The following is an 18,814-nucleotide window of genomic DNA, read 5'->3' on the forward strand; positions in this document are numbered from 1 at the left end:
ATTGTTCTTTGCTTGTACCATTTCTTATTTAATCTTATCCTGTACGTCTTCATTTCTTCATTTCTTATTTAATCTTATCCTGTAGTAGTAGTAGTAGTAGTACTACTACTACTACTACTACTATACTACTACTACTACTACTACATCATCATCATCATCATCATCATCATCATCATCATCATCATCATTTTCATTAACATTGTCATCTTTCTCATGATGATCATCATCATTGTCATCACCACTGTTATTTTTTAAACTTTTCTCTCTTACTTGTTTCAGTTATTAGACTGTGACCATCTTGACGAAATTTTAGTCAAATGAATTGATCCCCCAGTACTTTTTTTAAAGCCTGGTGCTTGTTTGCCAAACCACTAAGTTATATTGACATGAACACACCAAAATCTGTTGTCAGATACACACACACACAATGAGATTCTTTCAGTTTCCGTCTACCAAATCCACCCACAAGTCTTCGGTTGGCCTGAATCTGTAAAAGAAGACACTTGCCCAAGATGCCATGCATTGGGACTGAACCTAGAACTATGTGGTTGGGAAGCAAGCTTCTTATCATGGGTTGGATAAAGCTTTGTACAATATTCTACAGCTGGATACCCTTCCCGCATACATACATAGATACTTTCTTATATATACATACATACATGCATACATACAAATATATATATAAGCACACCCAAACTCACATGCACAAACACACACATCATTAAACAGAAAACAAGATATTATATTCAATGCTTTATAGGACATACATATCTGTGAGTGTGTGTGTAGTAATGAATTCTTTATTTACTTCTATGGAGATATTTGTAAGCCATTAACGTTGTGTTGTATTATGTTCATTTTTTGGTGCTCAGTTTTTGGCTTTTAGAGTTGTATATTTTTTGTAATGTACTTAAGTTTTGGCTTGTCAGCTGTTTTAGTGTTTGTAATTATTCTTCAGGCAGCAACATTGTTGTTGAATCTAAGGACTTTAATAGAAAGACAATGGTGCCTCTTAAATTTTTGTGTCATATTTTGTTGTGATTCAAGATATTTTTCAAATGTTTTGTGTTATCTATTTGTATGTGTGACATATTTATTCATTCATTTATCTATATATTTATTTCAGTTGCTCAGAAATAAAATGCTATGGTTTTACATCTTGCTGATCACAGTTGTCCGTTAACTCCGTGTGCTTTAGAAATATCAAAGTGCATTCCTATGATCTTGAGAGTATAAAACTTATCACTATAAAAGTCTAGGAAAATTGTCATAAACTGATAATTTTGTTAAAGAGCTCTTAGATTAGAAAACCTTGTTTCAGTTTAACTATTATTGGGATTTTAAATGAATTTGTTACACTTATAAAATTGATCATTGTATGTTATGATGAATGCAATTGTAGTTTTTGAAATTTTATGGTTCAGAGTAAAAAGTTATAATGAAATTCCAAATTAGTATTTCCTTTTTCTGTACTCTCTCTCTCTCTCTCTCTCTCTCTCTCTCTCTCTCTCTCTCTCTCTCTCTCTCTCTCTCTCTCTCTCTCTTTCTCTCTCTCTCTCACTTTCTCTTTTTGTGTATTTTCCTTTTCGTTTAGGACTTCCATTTCATTCTCCTTTTAGTTACATTTACCTAGAAAATGGTGAATGAAACGTGAAGGAGCATATATGTATAATACATGCTAATCAAGATGCATATAAACTGCATCAAATAAACATATACGTGCAAGCACATATCAGTGCATTTTTATCAGAGTCTGAAATTTATTCCAGAACATGCTGTAAATGAATTGTTATCTAGAGTAGCTACTCCAAACAACTAAAGGAATCTAATTCCATTTTCATGATTACTTGAAAGTAGCTAATGCTGAAAACTGCCCACTTAGTAAACCATGAAGGATAATAAAATCCTTAAATCCTTAAAAATGTTTCAGCCTGAAAGCTGTGGTCATGCTGGGGCACTTCTGTATTTTAAATACTTTCTCCTCAATCTCCCTTTTCGAGTCACTCTTTATTTTACAAGTATGCTTTCTACTAGAAAAGGTGATATAAATATGCCCCATTTTTTTAAAGATAAAAACCCTCCATGAATATTATTATTACCATCTTCTTCCTTTTCGTCTTCTGCTGCCCCAGAACCTGTTGGGTTGATTCATTGTCTACATTTGTTTCCTTGACGCCTACTTTCACAACCTTCACAGTTTGGGGCAATATTTTCTTCTTTCTTTTCCTTTAGGGATCATATCATGTTCCAAAATGTAGCTTTTGTTGACTTAGTACACTTATATATTTTGCTATTATTATAAGGATATGAAATGAATGTGGTGGGGTAGGAATTATCAAGTTAAGCTAGTTGGTGTCCTTGACTTTGTTTTATTAGAGGCCAGGGTTCAATTGTGGCAGCTATCTTATTTCGAATTAGATTTCCAAAATACAGATTATCATCAGTTCAATAATATCACTCTGTCAATGCATATTTATTTTGCATTCATTACTTCGATACTATTACAAGGTCATGAAACCAATGAATACTAAACTTTAATAAAATTATGACTATTAATAAATAACAAAAAAAAATGAATAAAAATTGAATTATTCCGCTGTATATAATAGGTACCATAGTTCATGGTAAGTTTTTGAGCATACATTTGTGACCCAGTTTTCATTCCCAGTTGGAACTGCTTCATTGCATTTATGTTACTAACACCAAGTGGGAAGCGCTAACATAACACCTTCCCATTTCACCTTCTACTAAAACCATTTGTAGTTGGTAAGCTATTACAAAAAAGTATATAAAAATAATAACTAAATATTAGAATGATGAAAACATTGCAAAAGTCGTTATTGTAAAAAGTCAATAAAATAAAAGAATGAGAGATATATTTGGCTGAAATAATTTCATAACTTTTTTCAAGGAATTAGAAACTGACCTTGATTCTGGTTGATAAGCATAGAGCATTGATGAAAGCGTGCCAAATAATACCATATTTGGATTGACTGCTTTACAACATAATACTTTTGTATCAAACTGAAAATAAATATAAAAAGTTGTCCCAAATGAAATATTTAAATTATTAACAAACTAAAAATGCAAAATCTGGAGGAAATATTAAAAAAAAAATAATTGTAGTCATTTAATTAACAATATTGCGACAGTGTTCAGTGTGAATGATGTGTAGACAAATAGAGCAAGGTAATTAAGACATTGAAAAATATAGTATATATACAGAATTTTCGATGAGTACAGAAGTCAGACTAAGTAAACATTTATCCAACCAGATTATATTGGAAAGCAAAGTAGTTAATCTTCAATATTCTTCTCAATCACTGTAAAGAGTATATATTAGGGTAGAAAAAAATGAGGTAGATTTTGGGCTAATACACAGTAAAAAAAAGTAGCAGGAATAGTCATCAAATGAGAGGAAAATACAGGGACAATCTGTTCACCTTCTTTTTCAGTTTTAAGGTTTTTTTACTAGTGATAACCTCCTATCTTCTAAACTATTTCACATCCATACCATGGACTTATCTTATGCCTCTTCCTGAAGTCTACCAGTTTCCATCATAACTATTATGAACACCCTTTAGTGAAACTTTTACTGATCTCCCATGACTTATATTCCTTGATTTGTTTCTTTCTATGTGTTATATGAATATAAATATGTCATAATCTGACCTGATACCTGTTGTTTGCCTGTCTATCCTTTTATTCTATTATACATGGAGATAACTGTTATGCAATTTTGATTAATATGAAATCATAACACATAACCTGCCATCCATATGCAGAAACTCTCTCTCTAATATTTTCAAGCTACAGGATGTGAATGATTACTATGCTATGCTATAGAATAATTTGTATAAGTTTTTAACAAACTTCTTACAGATGGATTCCCAAGAAATTTGTGTAAGGAACCTATTCAGTGAAAAAAATGTCCATTAAGAACTAGTTCCCTATTTTTCTTTCAACCATCCTTTATATCATAAAAAATAAAATCAGGTCCTATAACCGCTGTACAAAGAGTATAGGGATAGATAGGAAACCAATATAATGAAGGCAGTGCATTTAACACATAAAGTGTGATGGGCCATGATTGTGGCTGTCAGGCACAGGTTGACAGGCCACAATCATGGCTCAGATAGATGCATTTAATTTATGAGCGTTTGTTGGAGTTTAACATCACTCAAACACAGCGATGCCCCCCCCCCCGAATGTAAGAGGACTAATAGTCCAACTAATGACTTTCAGATGATGTATAACTTGCCACCATTTTACACTAAGAAGATATTTTAACTATTTTTTGTTTTTTATGTGTGCATGGTAGTTTCATTTTCACAAAATGTGCTCAGCAGTCCATGCTATGTAAGTGCAAATCCCACTGCTTTGTGGGTTAAAGATGGTACAACTGAGTGGGATTTCAAGTTCACTGAATTAACTGTTTGAGTTCAATAAGTGAACTCTCTGCATTCAGCGTAGGTCCAAAGATTACAATCTTGTTGCATTAGTCCTTTTTAAATGGCCTATAATTGTATAGAAGATAAATCAGAATTCAAAGAGGCTGGCAGTGGTCTGTGTTGGCAAGGCTTGTTGCACCCAGTTTTTCAAATGGAGGATGTAAAACTCTGCTGTCTTTCTTTTATTTCCCTCCTCTCAACTTCACCCTGAAGAAGGACTCTGTCCAAAATCTTTGATTTTTTTCCCCCACTCACCATGGTAATTTTATATAAGCAACATGTCCAGATAAGAAAAAAGCAAAAACAAAATAGTGAATTGTTTTTCTATTGGTTGAAACATGTTATGGCATCTTCAGTTTACAACTTGTTCATTTCCATCTCTAGCATTAACTGAATGAATTCTCTAACCACCAGTCTCTATGTTTCCAAGTACCCCTTAGATTAAATTTTATTTATCTTCAACAATATTTTCCATATATTTTCCCTTCCTTTTTCTTGATTTCTTCATTTAAAAATTTATATGAAATTATTCAAAATATGTGTCTATTTTTGTTGTTGTTACAAGTAATTACATTCAGAAAAATAAAAAAAAGTAATATTTGCTTTTCTTTCCTTTCTCACCCACTAAATAAATATTCTGCCTATAATCCAGAAGAAACCAAACAGACCAGGTTAGAACAAGTTCAATTTGTTGTTATGAAACATTTCCTAATTCCTAGCTTTTACATAGTGTTTTGGATGAAAACATCCATGTATATTACATTTGTATGTGGTTGTGAATAAATAAACACATAGAAATTGAAATAGTTTTGCTTTTTCTAATTCAATAAATAAATCAGAAAAATTGAAGCAAGAAAGAAATGACTAATTCTAACCACAAATTTTAAACAAATTATTTTATTTCTAATAAAAAATCTGAAATATGTACTTTAAAATCTGAATCATTCTTTATTATATTTTGTTTCCTGGTTCTCTGTTTCAATCTTAGAAAAATTAGAATATGAAAGAAAATTATTTTCCAGTATTTACTTATAAATAGGATCTAAATGAAAATTATTTTTAGCCAACAAGAGCATGTTCCAGTATCCAAATCATTGTTCACTGGTACAATCCTGTTTTGTGCTTTTTTATGTAAACTATTTCACTAAATTTTGTTAAACAAAGCTTCATGTCTAAGTGGTCATAGAAAAATATAATCAAAACAAAAAATATCCTTTTGTTTTAGAATATGAAAATTATTACAAACAAATGATACAAACAAAAGGCATAGCATGTGCTATTAACAGACAAGAAAAGAAAAATGAAAATATTTATTAACAAACACCCTCCCTCATAGGAAATTTCTAAACCTGTGACAATTGTTATTGACTTTGTTACAAATGAAAACAAAGGGGAAATATGACCTTGTGAGATGTGTCATTTGACCTTTAAGTAACTGTCAGCTTTTGTGTTTAAGCAAACCTTAAAATCTTTGACTACACACCCTAGGTTAGCATGCTATCAAAAATATACAATAAATTGTTGATACTTTACAGAACCAAAAGTAGATTGACTCTTTCATTACCATACACTGCATTTGTATCAATTAATTTTGCAGAAACATCAATGTCATCGAAAATTATCAAGACCTAAGAAAGGAAGGCCTTATGAAGTGTAGTTAAAATCCAAAAGGAAGCTGCAAGGCCACCAGGAGACAGCCCAGGGTGAAGAATAGAGGAGAAAAGTCATTGATAGCCTATGCTCCATATGCTCCATTGGGAGTGAAGGGCTTAAGTAAAGTAAATAATGTTGTTTAGCCTCAGGACAGGTCTATGACAAAAGGTTCTCCATCTATGACTATCCTATTTTTTTTTTTAGCATAACGAAAACTAGATTATCTAATTTGCCTTTCCTTTTTCTTTTCTTTTTTCTTTGTTCAACTGGTTGGATTTATCTGGGGAAGATCTGGTTGTTACTACTTGTGAGGTGAACAGCCATGTACAGGTTTTCTCATTGGTTAATAAGTATTAGTATTTTAGAGACCTGATGCTTAGTGGCATTTCATCCATCTTTATGTTCTGAGTTCAAATTTTACATTTCATCCTTTTGGGATCGATAAAATAAATACCAGTTAAGTACTGAGGTCGAAGAAATCCCCCAAATTGCTGGCCTTGTGCCGAAATTTGAAACCAATATTTTGGGATTCAGAGGTTAAAAATAAAATTAGACCACATCTGTGGACTGTCAGGTGATCAAATGAATTCTCCTTTATTATGGATCTATTCACCTTATAAAAACTTAACAATGGTGTGTAGTAAAAACAGAATATTTTAATGGAACAAAACATGAAATAACTTTCTCAAATTAGAAAAGATTTGATGTATGCATGATCATACATAAAACAACAAACAATCAAAGGAATGACCAAGTAAAAAGCTTCTATGTAATGCTCAGCCTATTCGACAAGCTACATTCGGTAGTATTGAGGGAAGTGGTTTGTGTCAGGTGTTGAGAGGCAAGATTAGGATACATAGATAAGAACAGGTGCTTTGCTGAAGAGGAGATACATGGATACACCAGCTGGAAAAGGAAAGAAGATGAGGATGATGCAGTGTGATCAAATACTCTGAAAATACAAACAGTAAATGTAGTTGCTACACAATAAGCAATTATTTTTAAAATTAGTATTTCTTTTGTCTTACCTTGATTGGTAATTCATACATAACATTTTCAAAGCAGTTTATTTCAAAAACAACTGAATAGTCCTGTTTCCCATAACAAAACCATGCAAATCCTGGAATTAAAACAAAACAGAAAAAAATTATGTCATACCTATCCAATTTCATGGTACAAATTCTATAATTCAATATCACTGTATCACTGTCATATGTTGTTATACGTAAGTAGTCACAGTGTACTTCCAATTCTTTCTTGATTGTGCCATTCTTTTCTATCTTGGCCCATCTTGGTTAATGAAATCGTTTTCTCATCATTTTTGATGCCTGCTAAAGAACTTTTGACTCTTTTACTCTTTACTCTTTTACTTGTTTCAGTCATTTGACTGCGGCCATGCTGGAGCACCGCCTTTAATCGAGCAACTCTACCCCGGGACTTATTCTTTTGTAAGCCCAGCACTTATTCTATCAGTCTTTTTTATCAAACTGCTAAGTAATGGGGACATAAACACACCAGCATCAGTTGTCAAGCAATGCTAGGGGGACAAACACACACACATGCATATATATATACATATATACGATGGGCTTCTTTTTAGTTTCTGTCTTAGTTTCTCACAAGGCTTTGGTCGGCCCGAGGCTATAGTAGAAGACACTTGCCCAAGGTACCACACAGTGGGACTGAACCCTGAACCATGTGGCTGGTAAACAAGCTACTTACCACACAGCCACTCCTGCGCCTATATAATTATTTTATAATTATTATGAGATATAATTATTTTTTTCTTTTTATGTATTTTATAAATGTATTGTTTTTGTTGCTGCTGCTGTTGTTGTTATTGTAGGCATTGCTGTCAGTATGCAAAGATCTGGAACAAATGCACCAGGGCATTTCACCAACTTGAATTGTTACTTTATATTCCTCTTGATTCCTTCTGATACTGTTCCCAAGTACCCAACAATAATTGGCACTATTCATTCTTCTTTTTCTTTTATTTGTTTCAGTCATTTTGACTGTGGCCATGCTGGAGCACTGCCTTTAAGTCGAAGAAATCGACTCCTGGACTTATTCTTCGTAAGCCTGGTACTTATTCTATCGGTTTCTTATGCTGAACTGCTATTTTAATGAGTTATATCTATTTATCACCTGAAGAGACACATCTGCACAGTTGGATGCACTTAATAAAAATTCTCATATCTTTTATCTTCTGTCTCTCATTAACCAAATACGTAACAAACACTGTGAAAGTGATCGTTATTTACCAGTAAGCTACCAGGTATAAATCATTCATTTTATTATCTAATATAAACGTGTGTGTGTGTGTGTGTGCACTGACCCTTGCAAGCTTGGAAAAGTAGACATTAAAACAATGATGATGATGTCACTATTCATATATACATACATACAGACAGACAGACACATAAGACAAGCTTCTGTACAGTTTCTGTCAACCAAGTTTCACTCACAAGGCATCGATTAACAAACCAAGAGTCACTTATCCAACGTGCAACATAGCAAGATTGAACGAAAACCATGTGGTTGTAAGTTAAACTTCTTACCTACACAACAATACCTGCATCTCATTGCAAGAAAATATTTCATAAATGAAAGTGTGTCTAGAGAGTCATTTTGTATCCTATTGTATCCTATAACTGAGTATTGTCTATTGAATACAACAGAATGTGTTTCTATCTTAGATTCTGTTACAATAATAAAATTCATTTATGAATTCATCATTGAATAATGTTGATGAGAGATTCCACTTTTTCTCTTATCTTCTCAGTCATCCATTCTGTTATGCACACACAAATGTATACTCATATATACAGAAAATTATTTTCTAATCCTCTGGTTCTCCATGTATCTCCTTCTCATACATTCTCACATGCAGACACATAAATGAATGCATGAATAAAAGAAGTATTCTTTTTATAAAGTTACCTTCGATATAGACTTCAGCAGTCTGTATTGATAACTGTTGTTCTGTGATAGGTTTCAAATGATTCATCTGAATAACGATAATAATGATGGTTATAACAACAACAACAACAACAACAACTATGATAATAATAATAATAATAATAATAATAATAATAATAACAATAATAAGAGAATGATCCCTGGCTTACCATCCCTGCAAGAAGTGCAAACGATTGTCTTAACTGGTACATCACACATATTGAGAAGAGCATTGTCGATGTGAGAACTGTTGCTGCTCATGTATTTTAATTTAACTTTAAAAAAAATAAAAAAATAAAAAAATGAACGAACTATTGAGTTTGGTTTAATGGCCTACCAATGTATACTATGAGTTTCTTTGCCCTAGGAGTCGGGAAGACACCCAGCAAGAAATGGAAACAAATTTGAAAGAAGAAAAAAAAAAGTAATAATAATAATAATAATAATAATAATAATAATAATAATAATAATGAGAAAAAGAAGAAGAAAAAGTACAAGAAGAACAACAAAATCAGCAACAATAATAATGATTTAATTTTTCCTACTATAGGCACAAGGCCTGAAATTTGGGGGAAGAGCGTTAATTGATTGTACCAGTACCAATACTTGACTGGCATTTATTTTATTGACTCTGTAAGGATGAGAGGCACAGGTGACCTTGGTGAAATTTGAACTCAGAACATAAAGCCAGGAGAAAAGCTGTTAAATATTTTGTCTGATGTGCTAACGATTCTATCAGTTTACCATCTTGAACTACGATTGCCTAAACAAATAAATATTGGAATCTGTTTCATTTCCAAAGATTTCCTTTTACTTGCTTGCCTGTTGTTTCTTCACAATTAAACTTTTCATAAAGGTTGCTATTTCTCTTGATACCCTTATTTAAAAAAAAAAAAATGAGTTATTTTCTCTATTGCATTTTTAATATTAACTTTTCTTGAACATATTTCTAATGACATTGGTGCTTAATGAATTTTAAAATAATCATGAATTTAGATATATTTAATAAAATAACTATTTTTAAAATTATTACTAATCTGTTATTTTGATTCTATGTTTAGAGAATATAATTACATAAAATTATTGTGGAAGGTTCTAATAAAAAATGAATACTTTATATGGTAGCATAACATAATTATTATATGCTAGCATTTTTATATGGTAGCATTAAGTTTGCCTAATTATAATATTCCGTTGATTATGTTTTATTAAAACTGAAAAATAGATAACACTATTTCTGAGTTAAGTAGTTGGCATTAAAAAAATATAAGAATAAAAAAAAAGATACCTGTTAATAAAAGACGAAAATGAAAAATTTTCAGAAAATATTACATAATAATCTGAATTTAGTAGAACAATCCAGCTTTTACTCAAACAAGATATTTAGTCATAAATGCATAAAAAATAAATCAATATTGTATGGATTGATGACATGCAACTAATTAAGTTTTATGAATATAGCTAATCAAGATGAATGCTCAGTGCATAAATAATTCTTTATTTTGTTGATAGTCTTCTTAATGATAAAACCATCATGAATATAACTTGTTCCATGTTATAATTAATGAAATAAAGACAACAGAGTTTCTAACCATAAGACACCTTGTCTAAATAAATATGGTTCTTTTTCCAAATATGTAGAATATATGAAATATTGGAAAAGTCATGTTTAATAGTAAATATTACATAAACTTTACAAAATTAAACAAAATAAAAGTGTAAAATAACAGTGATGTCATATATCTACAGAAACTAAGAAATAATATCTAAAAAGGCTTGGCAGTCTGCCTCATGGTACCAGTAGACAAAATGAAAAGGGCATTGCCCTGAAGAATGGTGAGGGAGGATACAGGCACAGTCACTCTGACTCATGGGGCTCACACTTGCAGATAGTCATTAACCATCTCTATCCTGATAGCAATGAGCAGGGATGTGGTCTGAGGGCCAAGAATGCTGCCACAAGCTCCACTACAAACTTGTCAGAGAGCAGCTGATAATTCCAATAGTTATAAAGATATTTAGATGTACCACATTTGAAATGATTATTTTCAACATAATACTGACTTCTAACGATGGCACAAGGTACATAAGTTTTGGGATAGGGTATAGTTGATGAAATCGAATCCAGTTGTCCACTGGCACTTTATATGTGCAAGTGACAGAAAATATGCTAGTGTAAGTGACAGAAAATAAAGGACATTAGTTTATTGCATGTAACCTTCTCAGGTGAGCTATATGACAGCAAAGTGAATTGAGGTAATGTAGAATAAAGTGTTCTGGCTTGAAACATAATAAAATGTCAACAGCACACTGAAACTTTTGACCCACAAGCAGATAGTCCAATAATTACTTTATTCACTTAGCCATCTCCCAGCTACAAAATGAATATAGCTATGAGTTAAATATTTATTACAATTACAATCCTTTTCTCTTTGATTGTGATTTCCATTGAAAAAACTCTTAATTCAATAATCAGGAAACAAATTTTACTTCTCATTAAACTGTCTTATAATCAAAACCTTTGAGCAGTGTTTTTCGGCTCATAATAGATACTCATAACAGTGCCAAGGAGTGTTCCAAGATGGTCAGATTTACAATACTAACCAATAATAAACTTGGAAAAATTATTGAAATTAAGATTAACTTCTAACCCAAGGATGGTACGTTAAGACATACAGCTCATTATAAGAGTTTTAAAAATATTGCCTTGAACTATAGATTTGCTATTAAAGGAATTAAAGATGAACTATTTGTTATGGTTGCCAGCACCGCCCCGTTTCGTGTCCGTTGCCAGCCTCGCCTGGCCCTCGTGCCGGTGGCACATAAAAAGCACCATCCGTTCGTGGCCGTTTGCCAGCTCTGTCTGACACCAGTGCGGGTGGCACGTAAAAAGCACCCACTACACTCACGGAGTGGTTGGCGTTAGGAAGGGCATCCAGCCGTAGAAACACTGCCAGATTTGACTGGGCCTGATGAAGCCTTCTGGCTTCACAGACCCCAGTAGAACCGTCCAACCCATGCTAGCATGGAAAACGGACGCTAAATGATGATGATGATGATGTTAGCATTTTCAAAGCAGTTTGTTATTTAATGCAGTTTAATGATTCCTGAGGATATTCAACTATTTTTAAAGAGTCTCTTTGAAAAATATTTAAGTTCTTGCTAAAACTTAAAAAGCCTAAGCCTAGTAGCAGTTCTTCTAGCTCTTTACATTTATTGACTTGCCTTTCACACTTTTGAAGACAATCAGTTAAGCATCAGTCCTGTACTGGGGTGTGTGTGTGTGATGTGTCTGATTTACTCTCTTCTCAAGACTGCTGGCCTTTTACCAAGATTAGAAGAGATTATTATTATAACTGCTATTATAAGGTGGTGAGCTGGCAGAAATGTTAGCAAGCCGGGCGAAATGCTTAGCGATATTCCATCTGTCTTTACGTTCTGAGTTCAAATTCCACTGGGGTCACTTTACTTTTCATACTTTCAGGGTCGATAAATTAAGTACCAGTTGCATACTGGGGTCGATCTAATTAACTGGCCCCTCTCCCAAAATTTTGGGCCTTGTGCCTAGAGTAGAAAAGATTATTACTGCTATTGTTGTTATATTAAGATAAAATCCTTCTGAGATCAGTTTTGCTCTTCATCCCTCCAGGGTTCATAAAATAATGCACCAGTCAAGTATTGGGTTTCATGGTACTAATTATCTCTTTTCACCTAAAAATTCTTGACCTTGGGCCTACATTAGAAACAATTATTATTGTTGTTATTATTATTATTATTATTATTATGAAACACTGGTGTCGATGTAATAGATTTGTCCACACCCAGCAAATTTCAGGCTTTGTGCCTTTAGCAGTAAGGATTATTAAGGTGGTGAACTGGCAGAATCATTAGCATGCCAGGCAAAATGCTTAGTGACATTTTGTCCATCTTCTTGTTCTGAGTTCAAATTTCACCAAGGTCAACTTTGCCTTTCATCTTTTCAGGGTTGATAAATTAAGTACCAGTTATGTACTGGGGTTGATGTAATTGACTAGCCCCCTCCACCAAATTTCAGGCCTTGTGCCTTTAGTAGAAAGGATAATTATAATAATAATAATAATAATAATTATTATTATTATTATTATAAAAGGATTGAAAAGGGAAACATTTACCTTGGATCAAATTTGAGGTTCTGTTGGTAAGAATATATAATACTGAACTAACCTTCTCCTCATCAATTTCTCTACTGAACAAAAAGCTATTTTCATTAATTTTCTGCCATTTATAATGTTCTTGAATCATACTTTGATAATAGACTTGTTTAGCACGGATTGTCTGCCATTTAGGAAATGGGTTAAGTTCTTCAAAAGCTACCTGGAATATAAATAATAATATCTTATTTGATTACTTTAGCAATGTTATATTAGCAAAAATGCTTCCTCAATATTACCCTGGTTCTAATATCTTTGAATTCTTATTCTAGCAATGATATTTGAGCCAACCTACTTTACAAGGTGGTATCAAAAAAGTTCCCAGACAAGTTGTGTTTAATAAAAAATAACTTATTTACCTAAGTTTTAACATCATCTCCTTTGAAATAGTCACCTTGCGCACTGGTCCTAGCGTTTCTGCCACTTTTGGGATCCCTGCCTAGAAGTTGTTTTCTGTAAGCGTGTTGAGGACCTTCTGCAATTTGCTCTAGATCTCAGCAATGGTGTTAAAATGATGATCTTTGAGCTGCCTTTTCATCTTGAGATGGAAGTCCCTGTGAATAGGGTGGGTGCAGAAATGATACCATGTTTTTGGTGAGAAACTCATGAGTAAGGAGAGCTTGGTGACAGGGTACATTGTCATTGTGAAGAATCCAATTCTGCATGCTCCTCAGATCTCTTTACTCTTTTCACTCTTTTACTTGTTTCAGTCATTTGAATGGGGCCATGCTGGAGCACTGCCTTTAGTTGAGCAAATCGACCCCAGGACTTATTCTTTGTAAGCCTAGTACTTATTTTATTGGTCTCTTTTGCCGAACCACTAAGTTACGGCGATGTAAATACACCAGCATCGGTTGTCAAGCGATGTTGGGGGACAAACAGACACACAAACATAAACAGTCATATATATATATATATATATATACATACATGACAGGCTTCTTTCAGTTTCCGTCTACCAAATCCACTTACAAGGCTTTGGTCGGCCTGAGGCTATAGTAGAATACACTTGCCCAAGGTGCCACGCAGTGGGACTGAACCCAAAACCATGTGGCTGGTAAGCAAGCTACTTACCACACAGCCACTCCTGCGCCTATCTGGTCACTTTCACCAAATGACTTCCCTCAAATGCTTTGAAACGTTACAGTAGAACTCTCAATTGATGGTCTGGCTCTGGTGAACGAATTCTCGATGTCGAAAAAATGATGAGCATGCTCTGTCATGCCTTCTTTGGTCATGGAAATGAAGGCCTCTTCCACTGTGACGACTGCTGCTTCGTATCAGGGTCATACCCATAAGACCAAACTCTCAACATAAAGTATGGGCCATCAATAGTATGCTGGCAGAGATCTTGATAAACTTTGACATGATGTTCAATCTGCTCAGTGCCCAGCAGGTGGGGGACAAACTTGGCAGAGACTCACTGCATGTTCAAATCAGATGTTAGGATTGACTGCACAGATCCATACACAGACCAACAACATCAGCAATGTTGTTGATTGTCTTTCGATGATCCTCATGCACAAGCTGAAGCATTTTCTCCACACTTTTGAGGGTGACGCCCATAGCAAGTCTTCCAGATCGTTCATCATCTAGGGACGTTATTCCACTATTGAAGTGCCCATGCCACTCAAAACATTGTGTACAACCCATTGCCTCATTGTTGTAAGCTTTCTGAAGCATTCTAAACGTTTCTGTAGCAGACTTCCTAAATTTAATGCAAAATTTCACATTGGTTCTCTGTTCCAACTTCCTATCCATGACAAAATTGCAGACAACAGCATACACATGATCACAAAAACACAAATTTCACAACTTGCAAAGTAAACATAATGATGCCACTTGGCACACTGCTTCATGAAGGTTACTGCTAGCTCTCATTGTGCACACAACTGTGTTGGCACCTACAGAAATAGTCTGGGAACTTTTTGATATCACCTCATAGACATAAATGATACTGTCGTATTTTGTTTCAATGATTTATTAGTAAAGAATGGAGGCTGTGTAGTTAAGATGCTAATCCTGCTTTGTGAAACCTTGAGCAAGTATTTTCTTCTAGGGCTGTGGGCTGACTATAGTGTTGTGAGTGAATTTTGTAGATGGAAACTGAAAGAGGTCCATCATGCATATATATATATTTCTATGTATGTATGTATGTATGTATGTATGTATGTATGTATGTATGTCTGTATGTATGTATGTCTGTATGTATGTATGTATGTATGTATGTATGCATGCATGCATGTATGTATGTACGTATGTATGTATGTACGAATGTATGTATGTATGTTTGTATATATATATGTATGAACATGCGTGTGTATGTGTGTGTGTGTGTTTGATAACTAGTGTTGATTTGTCTATGTCTCCATAACTTAGTGGCTTAGGAAAAGAGACTAATAGAATAGGCACCAGATTTCAAAAATAAGTATTGGGGTCAATTTGTTTAAGGCAGTGTCCCAAAAGGTCACAGTCCAATGATTAAAACAAGTAAAGATAAATGACAAAGCCTTTGATAAAATCCTCAAAATTAATCGAATGTAACACATCTGCATCTATATTTAGTAGAGACAAGGCATCCCAAGCATTATCTTAGCAAGTCTGAAGAAATTTCTTTTGTGATGTAAACCATTTACCATTTCTATGGTGCTCCCCTTTCCTTGATTCCCTAAGCACATGCTTATTGTTCTTAATGGTTAATCCAGTACTGAATGTCACAGTTATGGCCTCTCAATGCTATGCAATATGAATAGGATTTAAAAAATAAAAGAAGTTTCAGAAAGTTTTATGTTTGATTACTGAGTAAACTGGATTTAGCTCTATGCCTTGAAGCTACCCCAATCATTTTATAGCCTCTTACTGGTAATTATTGTGTATTCTAAAGAATGGATTTGAAATGAATAAGCCATAGAGATTAGATTCAGTACAAAACCACTTTACCTTAACCAATTCTTCTACATCATTTGTTAGCTTTGCACAAGATTTGACATGTTTCATCAAACTGATTGTATCTGTTTGTTTGAGAAGTTCTGCCTCGTGTATTTTTAGAATGGCTACAGAAAACCGAAATAATATTTTAGGTCCTTCAATGATGAAACAATCCCAAATCCTCAACAGGGTCTGCAAAAAGAGAAGACATGAATTAAGAGATCTGAAAAAATACCTCTATTTCTAACAGGAGGAAAAAAAAAGTATCTTAATTTTGGAGCTTTAGGATAGTGTTTCTCAAGCATGTTTACTTATGAACCTTTTGATTCCTATTTTACTTGGAATGACTTCATAATCAATTCCATGTTTAAAATTATTAGGAACTAGCAGTATCGCCCGGCGTTGCTCGGGTTTGTAAGGGAAATAATTATATAAGCATTTTTAGAGATGTAAAGTATAATAGCCATCTCAATATGGCTAACCACAAAGGGGGAGGGGTGTTACTGTAGCTTTTTACGTTCTGAGATTTAATAATAAATTTTAGAGAGTTACTTCCCTTATATATGTCAAAAATGGATTAAAAATGGGAAAAATTGATGGTAATTTTTTTTTAAATCGTAGACTCATCGTAGACGCGCGCTAATACCCAGACGGTTCGATATGAATCACGACTATAAGATACCCGGTTTTGGTTAACTGCACCGCAAAATGTGGGAGTAGTTAGGAATCTAAATCGTAGGAGACAGACACACAACCTCACTTTTATATATAAAGATTTCTCTATTTACATAATGTTGAGGTCTCTTTCTTTCTTTTGTTATCTTACTGTTTTTACCAATATACATATATATATATATATATAATATATATATAGTTACAGAGATGTACTTGCATAGCAAGTGACTTGATCTGAGATCGTGTGCTGGAACGAAAACAGTTGCAGCGTTGAAGGTGTTTATAAGCCATTTAAGAAACACACAAAAACCGTTAGATTCACTTCAACATTTAAATTAAATTTGTCAAAATATTTTCGTCGCTTTGAGACTGCGACCTGTTAGCACGATATTTTGTCAGTGAACAGGTCGCGGTCTCAAAGCGACGAAAATATTTTGGCAAATTAAATTTAAATGTTGAAGTGAATGTAACGGTTTTTGTGTGTTTCTTAAATGGCTTACAAACACCTTCCACGCTGCAATATATATATACACACATATATATATATGTATGTATGTATGTATGTGTGTATATGTGTATGCATGTATGTGTGTGTGTGTGCGTGTCTGTGCTTGTGATTGTCCTCCACCACTGCTTGACAACGAATGTTGGTTTGTTTACATCCCTGTCACCTAGTGGTTTGACAAAGGAAACAGATAGAATAAGTACAATGCTTACAAAAATAAAACTGGAGTTGATTCATTAAACTACAATTCTTCAAGGCATTGCCCCAGCATGGCCACAGAGCAATGGCTGGAAAAAGCAGAAGAATAAAAGAATTGAGGGGGACCTCTACATGGTAGCTAGACCTGGTAGAAATAGCAGCAAAATTTCCCCAAATCACACCTTACTGTCTTATCTATGTATATATGTATGTATGAGCCTATGAGGGAGACCCCTACATGGCAGCTAGACATGGTAGAAATAGCAGCCAAATCTCCCTCAAATCACACCTTACTGTCTTATCTTTCTGCTACTTGGATATAGGTGTTATATTCGTCTAAAAAACTTTCCTGTCACACACTCACGCACACACACACACACACCACACGCACCGTCACACCCCACACACGCGCACACACACACACACACACACGCATGTTAGCTTACAATTTTATTTATATATTTGCGTGTGTATGTGTGGAAAGAGGAAGTGGGAGGCAGAGTGAAAGAATCACTCACCACAGTAAGTGAATTAGTTTCATTTTATTCGTTGCCCACTGTGTGTGTGCGTTTGCGTGTGGTGTAAACCAGACTAAGAAAAGCATTTGACACACACACCAGAATGTGAGTTTTCTGTAAATTTTGCTTAATTGGAGTTTAAATTTTAAAAACTGGACCTGGCATGACGCGATGCATTGTACTCTTAAAAATGCCAGGTAAATTGTAATTGAAGAAATCCTATATTGTAGATTTGTATAACTCCCAAAGGGAGGCAGATAAAATCTGCCTTTTATAATAAGAGATTCATCATCATCATCATCGTTTAACGTCCACTTTCCATGCTAGCATGGGTTGGATGATTTGACTGAGGTCTGGCAAACAAGATGGCTGCACCAGACTCCGATCTGATCTGGCAGAGTTTCTACAGCTGGATGCCCTCCCTAATGCCAACCACTCCAAGAATGTAGTGGGTGCTTTTATGTGCCACCGGCATGAGGGCCAGTCAAGTGGTAATGGCAACGGCCACGCTCAAATGGTGCTTTTTATGTGCCACCTGCACAGGAGCCAGTCCAGCAGCACTGGCAATTACCTCGCTTGAATGTTTCTTTTTCACTTGCCACCAGCACAAGTGCTGGTAAGGTGATGCAGGTAACAATCATGCTCGAATGGTGTTGCTCAAAACATTAAAATATTTTGTTTTATTGTAGAAATATAAACAGTTTATTGTAGATAAATTTTAACAACAAAATATTA

The 18,814-nt window shown here is 34.1% G+C and overlaps 1 protein-coding gene across 2 annotated transcripts in view; it reads right to left on the bottom strand.

Moving 5' to 3' along the window:
* Nucleotides 1–18,814, bottom strand: part of LOC115223623 — a 218,347-nt gene that overhangs the window by 23,698 nt on the left and 175,835 nt on the right. Inside the window, exons 19-23 of one of the 2 annotated variants that reach the window (XM_029794291.2) lie at nucleotides 16,196–16,375; nucleotides 13,269–13,418; nucleotides 9,048–9,114; nucleotides 7,133–7,224; nucleotides 2,927–3,024 (exon numbers count right to left, since the gene is read on the bottom strand). In XM_029794291.2, the coding sequence (XP_029650151.1) occupies nucleotides 2,927–3,024; nucleotides 7,133–7,224; nucleotides 9,048–9,114; nucleotides 13,269–13,418; nucleotides 16,196–16,375 (587 nt within the window). The remainder of the gene's footprint in view (nucleotides 1–2,926; nucleotides 3,025–7,132; nucleotides 7,225–9,047; nucleotides 9,115–13,268; nucleotides 13,419–16,195; nucleotides 16,376–18,814) is intronic. The other variant, XM_036512643.1, reaches the window with a different exon arrangement.

Source organism: Octopus sinensis, linkage group LG2 (assembly GCF_006345805.1).
Source record: "Octopus sinensis linkage group LG2, ASM634580v1, whole genome shotgun sequence".
Lineage (NCBI taxonomy): Eukaryota > Metazoa > Mollusca > Cephalopoda > Octopoda > Octopodidae > Octopus > Octopus sinensis.